Source organism: Pterocles gutturalis, unplaced genomic scaffold, assembly GCF_000699245.1.
Source record: "Pterocles gutturalis isolate BGI_N339 unplaced genomic scaffold, ASM69924v1 scaffold17840, whole genome shotgun sequence".
NCBI classification, from domain to species: Eukaryota; Metazoa; Chordata; class Aves; order Pterocliformes; family Pteroclidae; genus Pterocles; species Pterocles gutturalis.
The window spans coordinates 38479-53717 of record NW_010141190.1 but is presented as its reverse complement, the minus strand read 5'-3'; the positions used below and the strand labels follow the sequence as shown (position 1 = coordinate 53717).

General features: G+C 36.5%; 1 protein-coding gene across 1 annotated transcript in view; it reads left to right on the top strand.

Moving 5' to 3' along the window:
• Window positions 1-801: 801 nt before the first annotated feature.
• ARMC2 (armadillo repeat containing 2) overlaps window positions 802-15239 on the top strand; it is a gene marked incomplete at its 5' end in the record, with an annotated part of 32928 nt that continues 18490 nt past the window's right edge. The window contains 4 exons of the mRNA XM_010083946.1: window positions 802-904; window positions 3411-3631; window positions 7235-7383; window positions 9674-9773. Coding sequence (XP_010082248.1) covers window positions 802-904; window positions 3411-3631; window positions 7235-7383; window positions 9674-9773 — 573 coding nt within the window. The remainder of the gene's footprint in view (window positions 905-3410; window positions 3632-7234; window positions 7384-9673; window positions 9774-15239) is intronic.

Below are 15239 nucleotides of genomic sequence, written 5' to 3'. Positions count from 1 at the left end.
CCCAAACCATTCTATGATTCTATGTACAGACAGTCACTGGTAAAAGGATACCAGCTAGCATTGTGTTGTAGACATTTTAGTAATTTGAGTGTTCTTGTTGGGATGGTGTTCTCCTTTAAGGCAGGGTGTCTTATTTTAATCAGAAGATATAATCATATGTTCAGATACTTCATAGATGTTAAGTGGTGCTTATAAAAAAAAACGAAGCAGTTCTGTTACAGACATTTTTCTGTGGAATCTGTTAAAAATCATGAACAAGAGAAGAAATTGCCCATGAAATGCATAGGAAAGGAAGAGATTTGTCATTGTATTTTCAACACTTTTACTTCCCCTTCATGAACTCTCAGTGACCATTAGGATATCATAAGATCCTGTTTTCTGGTATTTGAGAATAACTTTCTTTATGACGTGTACTGTTGTACTGAAGTTCTTTGTGTTATGACCATAGATGCCAAACCAGTGAATCCTGTGCAGAATTTCTTTGTAAGAGTGAATTAGAGGAAAAAAAGGTGCCAGTTATTGATATACTACCTGCAGAAAAAGCATTAAAAGTTTGTATGTCATTATTTTAAAGACAGTCATCACAGTTTGCTGAATAGAGCTTAAACTATCTACGTTTCAGAGTCCTTTAATTCTGCAGACTTTTCAGTTTGGCTCAGTGTATTGTCAAGGTTTCAGCTGGAATTGAATAGTTCTGTGAGAATACAAGTTTACCATGGTGTCTGAACTTGTAAAATGTTATGGTGCATTTTTGTATGTAGATTTTAGTTGTGATTTTTATGTCTTTTACTTGCTTTACAGATGAAGGTGCATGGAAAAAATCTTGTCAGTGTTTGCAAGCTTGCATTTAAAATTTGCAGGAATGAGAAAAATGATTACCTCATTCAAAATGATAGATTGTTGGGTATGTATTCTGTTCTTGTATATAAGTTAGATGTTGAAATTCAGTAGTTAGATTGATCATCTTTCAAGAAACATTCTCAGTTATCTTAGTCACACACTAAAAATTGCTTATTAGGTCAAACTAATGGCCCATCTAATCCAGTATTCTGTGGCTGATGATGTCGATAGGGGATGCTGTTTAGGGACAGCAAGGAAGTCTATGTGTGTTCTGTGATCTGTTTACCCTGTATTACCCCAGCATCCAGAGTTGTTAAGTTCTATTAGGGACAGTAGATGCCTGCCTAATTCTTTTTAGTTTCTGTTCATTAATTTGCCTAATTCCTTTTTGAACTTTGTATTTCTATCTGCCTCTACAGTCTCATAGAGCAACAAGTTTCAGAAGTTCTCTGTCTGCTGTTTTAAACCTATCTACTTTTCATCATGCCCCAGCTTGTAGTTTTGCAGGATTTGTACAGTCAGTTTACCCTCCACCTTCATGAATTTTTTTAAACCAGTCATATCGCATATCACTGCGTTCTCTTCAGACTGAGGCATCTCAGACTTTTAGCTTGCTATTCTCTTTGGAAGGATATTGTGTCATTGTCTCAGTTGTTCTAGTAGCCCTTCTCTATACCTTCTCCAACTCCAGTAGATCCTTCTTCAGATGTACAGAAGAAAACTGTCTGTAGAAGTCAAGATGTGACTGCAGCAAATTTTATAAAAGTGAGGTAAGGCTGTGTTGATGGCCATTGTCAGGAAGGATATTGAGAACAATCACTGACTTTTTTAGCTGCTGGTGCATGTTGAGCCAATGGTTTTGGAGGATTGTCAGCAGCGGCTCTGAGATCTCTTTCATGATTGTACCTGTATTTGTGTCATCCACACACACCTTGCAAATATGAGCAGTATGAAGAAAATGATAGTGTATGAATGATGCTCAGTATCGATTGATGATCATTCCTGTCATTAAAACCTCATTACCTTTTATTAACGTAGGCCTTTACCTTGCAAGCATTTACTGCATCTGTGTAAGTTAAAGCATATGTGTATATCTGCTTAAATAGATGAGAGTATTCATGGTCTTAAAGTTTAGTACATGAGTGTTGTCAGAAATAAAGACCAGATAAGCCTTTCCAGTGCTAAGATCAACAGCAAAGGACGCAGAGAAAAGAGAACAGCTCAGATTGCTCATCTGACTCTGGGTACTGAAAACTGCAGTTTTGTAGAGATTAGCATGATACAAAAATCTGGAAAAGTTGAGTGGCTATGCCTGTGTAAACATTGGGGGTTTTTTCCTCTCATTTCCATCTTCACTCACTTTTCTTTCACTTGCTCATCTTTCCCTGTATATTAAAAACTAGTGAAGAAAAGAATGTTTTTGTTAGGGTTTTGTTTTTTATTCACTCTTTATGTTTGGACCTACCTTAGCCAGGCCAAAGATATGAACCTGGGTTGTCATCATAATCATGCAGATCCCTGTTGCAGTCACTGGGTTATAGATTCAATTTCTTTTTCTTCCTCCTGGCCTGTGAACTGTTTATGTGCAATGGAGCAGCTCCAGTAGAAGAAATAAATTAACGGCTCATCCCAAAATGGGCAGCTGCTGTTCAAGACCCTGTTTGATAGTGAGCAGAGCAGGGACCTGAAACTGATTTCTCACATTGGCACAACCCTAGGCAGCTGGGGAAGGTGAGAGTTTGGGCAAGAGCCTGGAGTGTGTGTACTTCATCCATATACACCCATATACTTGGAGAGAGTTTCAACTTGAGACAGAAAAAACTTTAGAAATCTCTTCAGTTTAATGAGATGGAAAAATGTTTTTATTCAGCTGGGTAGAACACAGGAAGCAGAAGTAAGTATGAGTTTCAATCAGTTACTAGAAATTAAAAAGTATAAAATTGGTTACGTTTACTTGCTTAAGATATACCCACCAAATTCAGAATGTGTCAGTTTGACCATGAAAGGTGCGTGTAGCTTGTGCTAACAACTGTTAATTTTAACATTTCAGATATCTGAAAGTGGTAGCATAAAGCAAAACTTCTACAGTAACTTTACTTACATAAAAAGTAAATCTAAAAAGGCTACAAACAGACTCTAAATGTGAGATTTGAATTAGGCACCTGTGCTTTTTAGTGCACCATTTGAGAAGCTTTAAGACATTTGATTTTTAAGGAAGTAGTGAGAATAAAGCTTTTCAGAATGTCACAAGTTTAGTACACAAAATGCCAGGCACATACAATCACTTTTGCAAATTTTGACTGAGGATTTCAATGTCTACTGGTATGTGTTTACAACTGGTTCTGTTTCTTGAAGATTGGGAGAATAAAAGTCAGGCCCAGTCTCTTATTCATCAATAGTTGTTTCTTGGTTTCAATCTAAATACCCAATTGTTCTGTCCCAGTTATTCGAAATGTATTATAAAGAGTTCAATCTTTTTTTTCCCCCCAATTGTTGATGTCTTAAATGACTGGACTGTATCAGATATAAATATTAATTTTAGGCTTTCTGAATAATGATTCTCCTTTTAGATTGTTTGTTGGAGGTCCTGAGAACAGAAGATCTACAAAAAGACAGTGAAGCTTTCCTGTATTGCATGGGAGCTATAAAATTCATGTCTGGAAATGCAGTACTCCTTAATGAAATGGCCGACAAAGGAGCTATTGAAATTTTGCTGCAATTAATGAAGCAGATTAATAATATAAAAGAAAATGACATGTATTTCTCCAACATGGGCCACATATTAGTCCAGGTTAGCATTTACTTTTATTTCTAAAAGTACACACTTCAATGGCAAATCAGAAATTTAATTAGAGGAGATAAGCGTGCCACTGGCAGAGTTGTATCTGTATTTGAATGGACTTCTTTTTAGGAAGTTTACATGAAGTTGTCCAGGACCTAAATTTAGTTATCATAGGTATTTTTTGTAGTCAATTTTAAAGGCTTTAGCAATTCAGAAGTTAAGAGAAATATTTTTAGGTACCTAATAAAACCAGTTTCTTCTTATTAGTTTATGGTGCTGACAATGTTCTGGATATTATAGTAAAGAGATAAAAATGTGTTCCCTGTTTTAATTCTTTAAACTGAAATAATAAATTCAAACTGGTTCTGCAATACTCTAGGAGATTACAGAAAACTTTTTAATAATAATGTATTTTTAATAATGCATAGAGAAATATAGCTATGTTTCTTTGACAAAGTGTTTTTGAAGAACTGTAATTTAAGGAAAAGATAGTTGTAAAAGCCAGCACTTTTTGATGCTTTTTGAAGGCAGCAGGCTCAGAATTATCTCTTCACATATGAGGTACGTTGATGAGTGGTGGCTATGAAAACTAAACCTTTGTCCTGAAACTGTTTAAACACTAGTGTTTTAGGAGAAAAAAAAAAGTTTATGTAGATACATCTCAAGTTATGCATAGGTTGATTGGGTTTTGTGTTTGCCAAGGATTTGCCAGGTAGATTCCTGACACTTGTCTTTGAAATAGTTGATGTAAAGATTATGAATGGTGTAATTGTAACCTTTTAGGGACTTCATAGGAAATGGAATTGGACAGTTTTCTGAGGTAGAGTTTACACTAAATTTCTCTAAGAACTGTGCCAGATTTCTTTAATTCTCTACTAAGTTACAGACAAGAGATTTTATACTACTGGAAATTGTATGAGAAAACAGGTAGCTAACATCATCATGTTACTATTGCTGATTTTTGTCTGTTTATTTTAGTGGAGCTATGAGGTATGTCTCCAGAATAGTGTATACAATCTTAATACAAATGTAAACAGATTGGGAGACACTATGAAGCACTGAATGAAATGATGTGGCTTAATTCTTACATTTAGATAAGGAAGTTCCAAAGTGGCAAATTGTTAAAGACTGGGAGAACGTCTGATGAAACTGGAAATTTTGAACTTGTTGTGTTCCTATTTTCTTTCTTCTCTGGTCCTGTCATCGTTAAGTTCCTATATGAATCACAAAATTCTCTTTTATACGTTTCTGACTTTAGAATTGTGAGTGTTAACTTTCTTGTGACACTGTGAATTCTGTGAACAATTCTGAAATCATCTGTGCCATTTTTTATATTCTATACAGAATTGTATATGGGATTTCCCAGCCTTATTTTTCAAGAGAAGGTGTACAAACTTCAAGTCTGCACGTAATCAAGATTTTAAGGTCCATATTTTTCTTACATGCTGCTAGTTAGACTTTGTGAGTCCCAATACTACTGCAGTGTGGCTTTAGGCTATCAGTTTAGTTAGAACCCCACTTTTGAAAAGTTTTGAGGAGGGATTGTGGGTCCAGAATAAGTTCTGTTCTCAGTGTAATCTGGAAGGTGGTAGACAGTGACTTAAAACAGATAAACTATAAGAAAAGTAAGTTTAGCTGAAGAAGTAGAGTATGATGCCTCACATACAGAAGCTGTGCAGTCAATTGGGTGAGTGGAAATTTAGGTTGTAGTTTTGTGTAAGCATTTTAAAACCTAAACTAGAGATATGTATCCTGGATCTCTTTTCATGTCTTTGTAGTTTAAAAATATTTATCCTTCTGAGAGCAAGAAGGCCATGGTTAAAAGCAAAGCATATTACTTGCTGACGTTTGGTGGCTGCTGTTGCCGTTAATCATATAATACATATAATGGGAATCCTGTTGAGAAGAAGGGGATGAAAATTAATGTTAAATAGATATAAAAAGAAGTTTTTGCGAGCTGGGGCATTTAAAGATAAGAAGCGATGTCCAAGTAATAAAACTAATGAATCAGATTATTTTCAGCTGTTTGACTGGCTGTCTGAACTTCCCCGCGACTTTGTAGAAATGGCTTTTCTTCCATTATTTCTATTTGGATAGATTTCATTTTTTAAATCAAGGGTTTAATTTGCAAATATGTGAAAGAAAAATGTTACATTTTACACTTTTTTTTGGGTCATTATTATCTCTGCTGCTTTCAGTCTGATTAGAAACATCTCAGTTAACTGGACCGACTCTGGATTCTTCGACTGTATAATTGCACAATCACCAGATGGCAGTGTTACACACAATCCTGCCAGGTCCTTTTTGTGGGACTGAAGTCCCTCTCTGATTTCTTTCTTGTTGCACAATGAGTTTTATGCAGAAGTTGCACAATACAAGAATCAAAATGTTTGTAATAATTATTTTTTCCTTAATAGAGGACACAAAACCAAGGTAATCTTTTACTCATTTTATGTTGCTTCACCTAATAGTCTGATCATATTTATAAGAAATATGGTAATGCTTACTCAAAAGCCAAGGCTTTTGAAGTGTCACTGACAAGACTTAACAAGTACTTCATGTTCCTTAATTGAAAAGCACTTAAATGTCTTCTCCTTTAAAAATAGCATTTGTCTGCTGTTAAATTTTCTGTTTGGGTGAATTTCATCTTTCACGTGGTAACATAAGGATTCGGGCTGATGGGGATTGCTAGAGCTAATTGTTATGCATTTCTCTCTGAATCATGGTGCCTTCTTGAAGCAATCAGAACATCTCTTGAATTCATCTGCTGTCTGGCTAGCTTACATTATTTCTTTAATTTGTACTCTTCAAATTTCACTTGCGTACTAACTATTCTTTTGTGGATATATACTTCTATGAACTTCTGAATTTCATTGTCGTGCACATTTAAGTGTATATGTTGCATTGCTTTTCCTTTCCAACCTGTCTTTGAGTGAGGATGCCTCTTGATGGAATTTACTGCTGGTGGTTTTTGAACTGTCGTCTAAGTGTCTCAGGCAGTGAAAAATTTTACTCTGTTTTTGGAGACCTCTGCACCATTATCTATTCATGAAGATTTTTTTTTTCATTTAAGGTCCCTTTCAACCCAAACCATTCTATGATTCAAACTTTTTAATTTTTTAATCAAAATAAATTTGATTGTGTTTTAAAAACAATTCATCTTAGTTTACAACTTGTAGTTATTACCAAAGTATATGTCATATACCAGTACTAATTTGCAAGACTTAAATTTGCAAAATGAAACATTATGCATAAAATCACTTTATCCACAGCATTTCACCTAATTTACAATTGGTATATGGTTGTATACATCTATACAAGATTTAAAAACATACGAAAGATCATATTTCCCTCAAAGGAGGAGATTACAGGCAGGCAAAGACCAGTATCAATCTTTCATTGTCAAGCAATTATTTCAAAATACACAATTTTGTTATTTAGAAATTTCCTGTTATAGTTTGTTGATAGATACATACCTGCAGAATGTTAACAGGGCATTCAGACTGCCATAGACGTTATAAATGAGATCTGAGCTTTATTAACTTTTCAAAACAGTGTGGATTCTGTTGTAAAAAGCTGTGATTAATAGATCTTTAAATATTCTATATGCAGCTGACAGCTACTTTGCGAAACCTGGCTGACTTACTGCCTCCAGCAAGACACCAGCTGGTTTGCAATGGTGCAGCCTCTGAGCTCTGTGTGGCGCTAGAGCAGCACGTGAATGATAAGGATGTGTGCACCTATATTGTCAGGATATTCAGGTACCTACAGAAAACAATGTTATTTCTGCGTGCGCTCACATCAGCGTTACTGCTTCAAGTGACCTCAAAGATGGTAGGATCAAGCACTAAAATTGGAAGATTTACATTGAATTGTTTGGTTTTTTTTTAAGCTCTGTGTAGTTTTTTGATTTTGTATGATAAGTGTGTCTTTATTAATACTGATAGAATTGTTAATTGTAGCTATACATGGATTGATTGTCCCCGTGAAAAATGTTTTGTTGCATTGTCATTCTTTGATCCCACAGATTCTGATTGAGATTTTTAAAGTACCATTTCTTATATTTTAATGCTGCATAAATTATTAACTATTTATCACTCCTATTTTAGGCCATGTTTTTAAAAAAAAATGATGAGAGAAATTACACAAGCTTAAGTTATATTGGGGACTGTGTATTGTGAAATAAAATACAGGAAAGAAAAAATGTGATCAGTGTTCATTGTTTTGAGCTGTCACAGAGTGAGGAGATTAATCTGTGGGATCAGGGCTTGAGTGTGCAGATGGAAGGCTGAAAGAAGCTTGGTTTTATGAGCAGCTCAGTGGCTGCTTCCCAAGATGTGCTTTTTAGAGGGAGATCAGTATGAGTGAATCACCCAAAAAGGTCCTATTGTAGTCTGAGTAGTTTCTCAGTCAAAAATCTTCCACTTACCGAGCACTAGCTTGCAATATCCAATGCTAAAAGGAGTTGCAAACAGGTTAAGGATTTTGAACAAGTTGTGAAATTAACTGTTGGTAATTTCAGGAGTTGGGTTATAAAGCACAATTTGTGAATGCTGTTCTGGATGAAGTACTTGCCATCGCTGCTTTGTATTGTATTTGTATTTATTTGTATGTATTTATTTGTATTGTATTTGTATTGAGTCATGTTGCCTGTGGCTCCATGCTCATTGAGAAGTCATTCTGCTGTGGACTTCTCTTCACCCCCTCCAAATTATCCATCACATTCTCCTTGCTAGATGAGATTGAGGTGTGCTTTGAAGAGCAGCTACAAAAGGGGCCGTCATTCCTTCCTCTCCGCAGCTAAAACCAGGCAAATCCAGTCCTTTGCTGTTTGTGCTACCTGTAAAGCATGTGAATTGCTTTCTCAATTCCATGCCACCTTATCCATGTCTGTCCCTCTAATTTTGTTCCTAAAAATGAGTTGAGTTCTAGCAATGATTACAGCACTTTGAGCATATTTACTTCTTCTAAGGAGAGAGCATTTCTTTTACTTGGAAAATGCCATGAAAAGAGGGGTAATGGGTTTGTAATTAAATGTAATTGATACTTACACTGTAATTCTGACAAGGACACTCACTTGATCTAGAATTCAGTATGGAGCAAAAGTAATTTGTCTTATTTAAAGTTTCCTATTGCTTCAATTTTTTTTTCTTAAGTTTAGTGAACTGTGTGCTTCGAGGATACAAATTAGCCATAAAATCAATTTAATTACCTTCCTGGAAATTAGAGTCACAAAAAAGGAAGAAAAGTTATACTATGCAGTACAGAGCGCAGATATGAATTTTGTTTGGTCTTCTAGTAGAACAGAATGATTACTCTTTTCTCTCAGTCAGTAACTTTAGGCAGCTTCTTTGTAGAGAACGTGTTCGATCTATTCAGATTATTCATTTCTCCATGTCCGTAAATCTTGCTGTGGTTGGTTGTAATTGAACATCAACACAGATATTTGCTGGTTCTGACTACATGAGAAGTAAGAGGTTATTCTAGTTTGTTCTGCTATTGCAGTATTTCTGGTATGACCAAAGCACGCCCAATTCTCCATTGACTTTGTAATGGTCAAGGTGAGCAGTGTAGGACAGGCGCAGCTGTTCGGGAATACACAGAGATAAAATGGTGACTACAAGAAGGTGTGTTCTGTGTGTTTGCTGGCGAGAGATGTGTTCTTTAGTGCTGTCACTGGGCTCTACTAGACGTGCATGAGGAAGAGACCCTTTATTTTCTCTCCTGTCTTACTTCCCATAGCATCTTGAGGGTACAGTTCTTCCATTTGACATTAAGAACTGCTAGTGTTAGTGTACTGTGCCGCTATGACAAGCAGGTCGGGAAGCTCCTATGTTCGCTTCTTCCCGCAATTCACTGTGGCAAGGACAGCTAGATTGTTGTGCTCTTATGTAACTGTGCATGCCTCTGCTAGAAGCCAGAGTATTGGCATTCATTTCATTTGTTGGAAAATACAGGTCTGAGAGCCAAAAGCAGAGTGATTTTTAAAAAAAATCTTTTGTGGAAAAAAGTGTTCTCATTCATTTATATTTTATTTTTGTACCTTTGTAGCAAACTTTCTTCCTACAATGACTTCTGTGCAGCTTTAGCAGACTGCTCCAGATGTTACATCTTATTTTTAGCCCTACTGAACAAACACCAGAAGCAGCAGGTCAGTTTTTCATCTCTTGATTTTTATATATTAATCCTCTGATGTGTCTGTGTATTATTGTGTATAAGCTTGTTTTCAGTGACCTACTTTTATGCATTTACCGAATAAAAATTCTAAATGGTTGACAGCATTTGTTAGTAATAAATAATTGAAATGAAATAATTTAGATTAATACAGAGGACAGTTGATTAACTTGTCTGTCCTTTGCATGTGTAGAAATAGTCCTTTGAGTACTTAATTGTTTTTTTCTTAGTTTTAAAACATACTTTTAAAAGCAAATAGTTTATTTGAATATTTAATAGTAGGGAATTGTTGGGATTTCTCCTGCCCTCCTCACCTGCGATAGAAGTGTGAATTTTCCAGAACTGAGCAATTTGAAAGCAGGGGAAAATTTCTTCCTTGATAACTGCATAAGATATCAGAATATATCTCTCCTCTACCAGAGAAAACCATATGCCTAGAATACCACATTTAGAATGTTCACCTAGATATAAGTGTTAAGACTGTGTCAAAATGCCATGTATTATGAGGTGAAATTATAGAACTATACTTGCTGTCAAATTCATTAGAACATCAAGAGTCAGGTGTTGCTATATTGTCCTGCCATATCATAGTGATCTTCCCTACATTTACTGGACCACCAGGCTCTGGGAGTTTGGTGGAGGATCACAGCTTTCAAGATTTGCCGTGCAGTGCCCCATGTAAGGCAAATTACTTGGCTCTATTGCCAGGTAAGGTTTAAGAAGAAAATAGTTTTTCTGTAAAACATAGATGTTCAAAGGTGGAACAAAGTTTGGAAACATAGAACATGAATTCACATTAAGATTATTCTTAAAAGTAAAGAACTTTCTTGGCTGCTTCATCATCTCAACTAGTTTGAGGACATTTAGTTATCATATACAATTTATCACAGGGTTAGTAATTCCTGGAGAGTTGTTGGATGGAGGTCTTTTGTGATGCTGTTGTTAAAGGCAGTTAATGAAGGTAGCCAGGTCAGCTATGCTGAACAATCTATTCTTTCTCTTGCCAAATACAAAAATAATTTATCCCTTTCCTTTACCTGCCTCCCTGTTTTCTGTGATAATACACATAGAAGAGGAACAAATATGAAGTTGTTGCTATTCTTATAAATGTCTGTTGATTAGTATTTCTGCAGCATATCTGAGTATTTCTAGGTTCAGGCTGCTCTTGCATTGTATGGTCTTCAAAGACACTTTAGTAAAATGCTATGTAAACACTATGTAAATAATATGAGAAATATCAAAGGCATGATATTTTACTAGATTTATAGTTATTTTTCCTTGCAAGCACTGTATTAAGAGCTCAGCAAATAATGGGACTGGGAATAAGGAGCTTGAATTGAGTAATATCTTCCTCTCAATCTTCATCTGTAATTTTAAGGGGAACTTTTCTAGGCTGCTGAGATAATAGCTTTGTATCATAATGAATTGTAGGCTCATATATAAATTTGAGTTGTGTGTTGTCAGGTAGTGTTCAGAATTTAGCTTCTCATTTGCCTACTTTATTAAGTGGTCCTAAAATGTATCTTTCTTCACTAGATTAGCATTGCTTTTTGTGTTAAACTGACAGTTGTTTTATCAAAATACAAATTAGTAAAGAAATAGCTTGTGTATTAAAAAACCTTAGTTATTATGTTTTGATGATTACATATGCAGTGTCTTCAGAATAATTATTTCTTACTGCAGTTTTTAAACAAGCATGCAACTGTCAGTTGTCAGCTTAGTGAAGCCCTGCAGAAGCAAGAAGAAGGACATGGATAATGTAATGCACCACTTTTTCTGTAGTGTATAATAAACACTTGAGCTGTGAGGAGTGCAAATGTTTCTCCTGAGGTGTAATTGGCACTGCTAATCTTTCTTTTTAAATGCTAGTGAGTTATAAAGTGAGTTGGTAATGTGTTGAAAAGAAAACAAGTAAGAGCAGTGAATAAAATTGTCTGCTGTGTGAAGAAGAAGCAAGGAGGAGGATAAATCAGTATTATTAACTCAAAACATTATAAATCCACAAGACTAAGAACTGATATGTTAAGAAAGGAAGTGTGTGTTTTCTGAATTTTCAGGTTGCAGTGTTTGTGGGATCAGGTTTTCTTACTGGCAATCATGGCAGCTAGAAACATACTGGGGAAAAAATAAAAGAAAACCAGCATTCAGACTTCCTCAAGTGTTTTCATAGCTGTGACTTGAAAAATAAGCATTAAATATTGTGAAAATAAAAATGTGAGCACTGGAAATAGGATTAATGACTTGCTCCCACACCACACACTGAATTCCACAGCTGCCACCCAAAATGGGAGAGTAGTAATTTAACCCTATGAGAAAGAATTTTGGGGAAATTGAGTTGGCACGATTTGCCAAATTCCATGTGTCATAGTCTTAGTTAAGGAGAGGAGTACAGAAGTACAGAAGATTGGAAAAGCTGGCTCTGCAAGGTAGGACTGGGGAATTCAGCAGTGCTTTTCTATGCGTCTGAAGTACACGTTCTGTTGGACTTTGCTTGTGGTTGATTTTGGAGCTTACTTGTGTGGAGCAACAAAAAGAGTCCTTGGTGGCTGCCAGATAATATGAAAGCTGTCAGAAGTGTTCTTGTAGAGCCTCTATCTTGCGGGATGAGCTTTGCGTGCTTCTGTTTCTAGTCAGCATTGCAGTCTTTTGCCCGTCTCCAGAAATCTTTCAACAAGATGCTGTTCCCCTCTCCCAGACCATTATAATCTCTCAGCTTTTCAGATAAGCTATATCCTTTCTCAGGCTGCGGTTAATGTCACAAGTCATGAGGAGGCCATGCTTTTGGAACAGGGAGGTTGCCTAAATAGGGCAGTAGCTTCTGTCAGTATGTCAGGTGCTACCTGAGCATACATGGCCTTTTGGGGTCCTGTCAGCTTCTGTGTAATCTTTAATCAGTGTACAGTTAGGAGTCTGTTCTCAGCCTTAACTGCACGTTTGTGCAGGTGTGATAGGTGCTACCTGAGCATACATGGCCTTTTGGGGTCCTGTCAGCTTCTGTGTAATCTTTAATCAGTGTACAGTTAGGAGTCTGTTCTCAGCCTTAACTGCACAAACACAGGGTGTGATACTAAAATTTGCACAGAAGAAATCTTGTGCCTGTTGTATAGAAAAGTCCCTTTATACTTTAGAGTAGCCTACTTTTCCAGTTAGGAAATATCTGTTAAAATATCTGACATCACTGGATGCAGCAATTGCCTATTCAGCAAAGGAATAATCACACTGGGTCACCTGAAAGGTTCATCCAACCTGCTATCCATACTCAGCAGTGGTGAGAATCAGATGCCTAGAGAACAGTAAAAACAGAGCAAGCATATACAATACTTCTAGTGTATAATTACCAAACCTCCAGCTCTTTCCAGTTTGGAAACTTCCTCAGCCAGCTGCGGTTCTCTGTTTATTATTGGACTTCTTTTCCATGAAATTCTACAGCCTCTCCTCTATACCATGTAAACTTCTAACATCTTAAACATCCATTGACAAGGAGTTGCCATAGCAACTACCCATTGCACAAATAATTCCTTTTGCTTGTTTTGAATTTGACCTTTACTATCTTTATTTGATTCCCTCTGATTCTTACACAGGAAATTTGGTGAATATTTAGTCATTCATTTCACACCACTCCTGACTTTCTAGACCTTTATCATATTCTCTTCGAGTTATCTCTTTACCAGGCTGAAGAGTTTACTTGGTCCTTTCTGTTATGGAGGCTATTCCATACCATTGTGCATCCATGTTGCTTTTCTCTGAATTTTTTACAGTCCTGTGTTCTGTATCTTTTTTTGAGATGAGGAAACCAGAACATGGCAGTTAAGCTGTGGCCGTATCATAGATTTGCGTGCCTGCACAAGTTTATTTCCCATGAATTGCCCAAATTTTGTTTGCTTTCTTGACTTCCTGTAAGCATTAAGCTCCCGTGAGGAATCTGTCATTAACCCCAAGTGTTTATGGTTGTTTCAAAGGTTGTGATTTTCAGTGTGAAGGTGTGACTGTTCTGTGTTTTTCCACATGCATCATTTCGTGTTTATCTGCATTCAGATTTCATCTGCTATTTTATTATCAATTGACTACAAATCCTTTTTCTGCTCTTCAGTCAGCCTTCATCTTTGCTACTCTGAATATCTTCGTGTCATCAGCAAATTCTTCCATATCACTACTGTCATCCACTTTACCATGTTGTTTATGGACAAGTTGAACACAACAGGTCTCAGCACAGAACCCTGGGGAACTCCACTGGCCATCTTCCACCATTGCAGGAACTGCTGATTTACTCTGTTTTCCATCCTCTGATCATTTGTTATGGACAAGTTGAACACAACAGGTCTCAGCACAGAACCCTGGGGAACTCCACTGGCCATCTTCCACCATTGCAGGAACTGCTGATTTACTGTTTTCCATCCTCTCATCATTTGTGTATACCATGACATTCTCCCTTACAGCATGACTTCTTAGATTCACTAGGATTTTGGTGAGTGACTTTGTCAGAAATCTCCTGGAAAGCCACATGGGTGATATCAGATGAGTCTCCTGTACTCATGTTTGTTGATCTCTTCAAAGAACTCAAAAACTGGGTAAGTCAGGACTCAGGAGTCTTAAAACTGATTGCATTTATCAGACTGTCCACTCATTTTATTGTGTTTTTTTTAATGGTTTCTTCTAATTTTTCTGGTACAGACACGAGGCTTGAATTTCACTTGGATCCTCTTCTAGTAAGAGATTTCATGGCTTTTGCCCTTCTAGTCCTTCTGCATCAAGGCTGTTTTGCACATTGCTGTTAGTAATTAAGCTATTTATTTAAATCTTTTAGAATTGTTGGGTGATTATCCAGTCCTGGTGATTTGTAGCTGTTTGTTTTGGCAGTTTGTTCCTTAAAATTGTTTGTGATCACTACAGTTTTGGACAGATCCTCTGATGACTCTTCCCTGGAGTGTAGCACTGAGATCTCCCCAGTTGCTTTCACAGTGGGCATGAATCAGTGCGAAGAACTCGTTTAGCTTCTCTGCAATTACATTTTCTTCTCTGAATGTTCCTCTTTTATCCTGATCATCAATCAGTTCTGCAGATTCTGGCAAGCTTCCTGGTCCTGATACATTTGAAAAGATTTGTTATTATTTCTGCATCTCTTGCATCAGCTAGGAGAACTGCACAAATTTGCAGTTATAATTTGCATACTGTTTTACCTGTTTGTTTTAACAATCAGCTTGTCAGAAGCAATGTATTAAATGAAGAAGAGACTGACATTGCCTTGCTATCACCTCTAAGGAGATGTCCGCATTTATTGGGTTCACTGTGCCTGGATCTGCCCAGCTTTCTTCCCAAATGCATCTACCAGGTAGCGGATCCTAAATCTGTTTATAGTCTTCTGTGAGCAAGCAGGCTTCTGTTTGTGAGACGTTTTCTGGACTCCTTCCAAGAAAAGGACTCATTTTTAGGGCTATTGAATGTC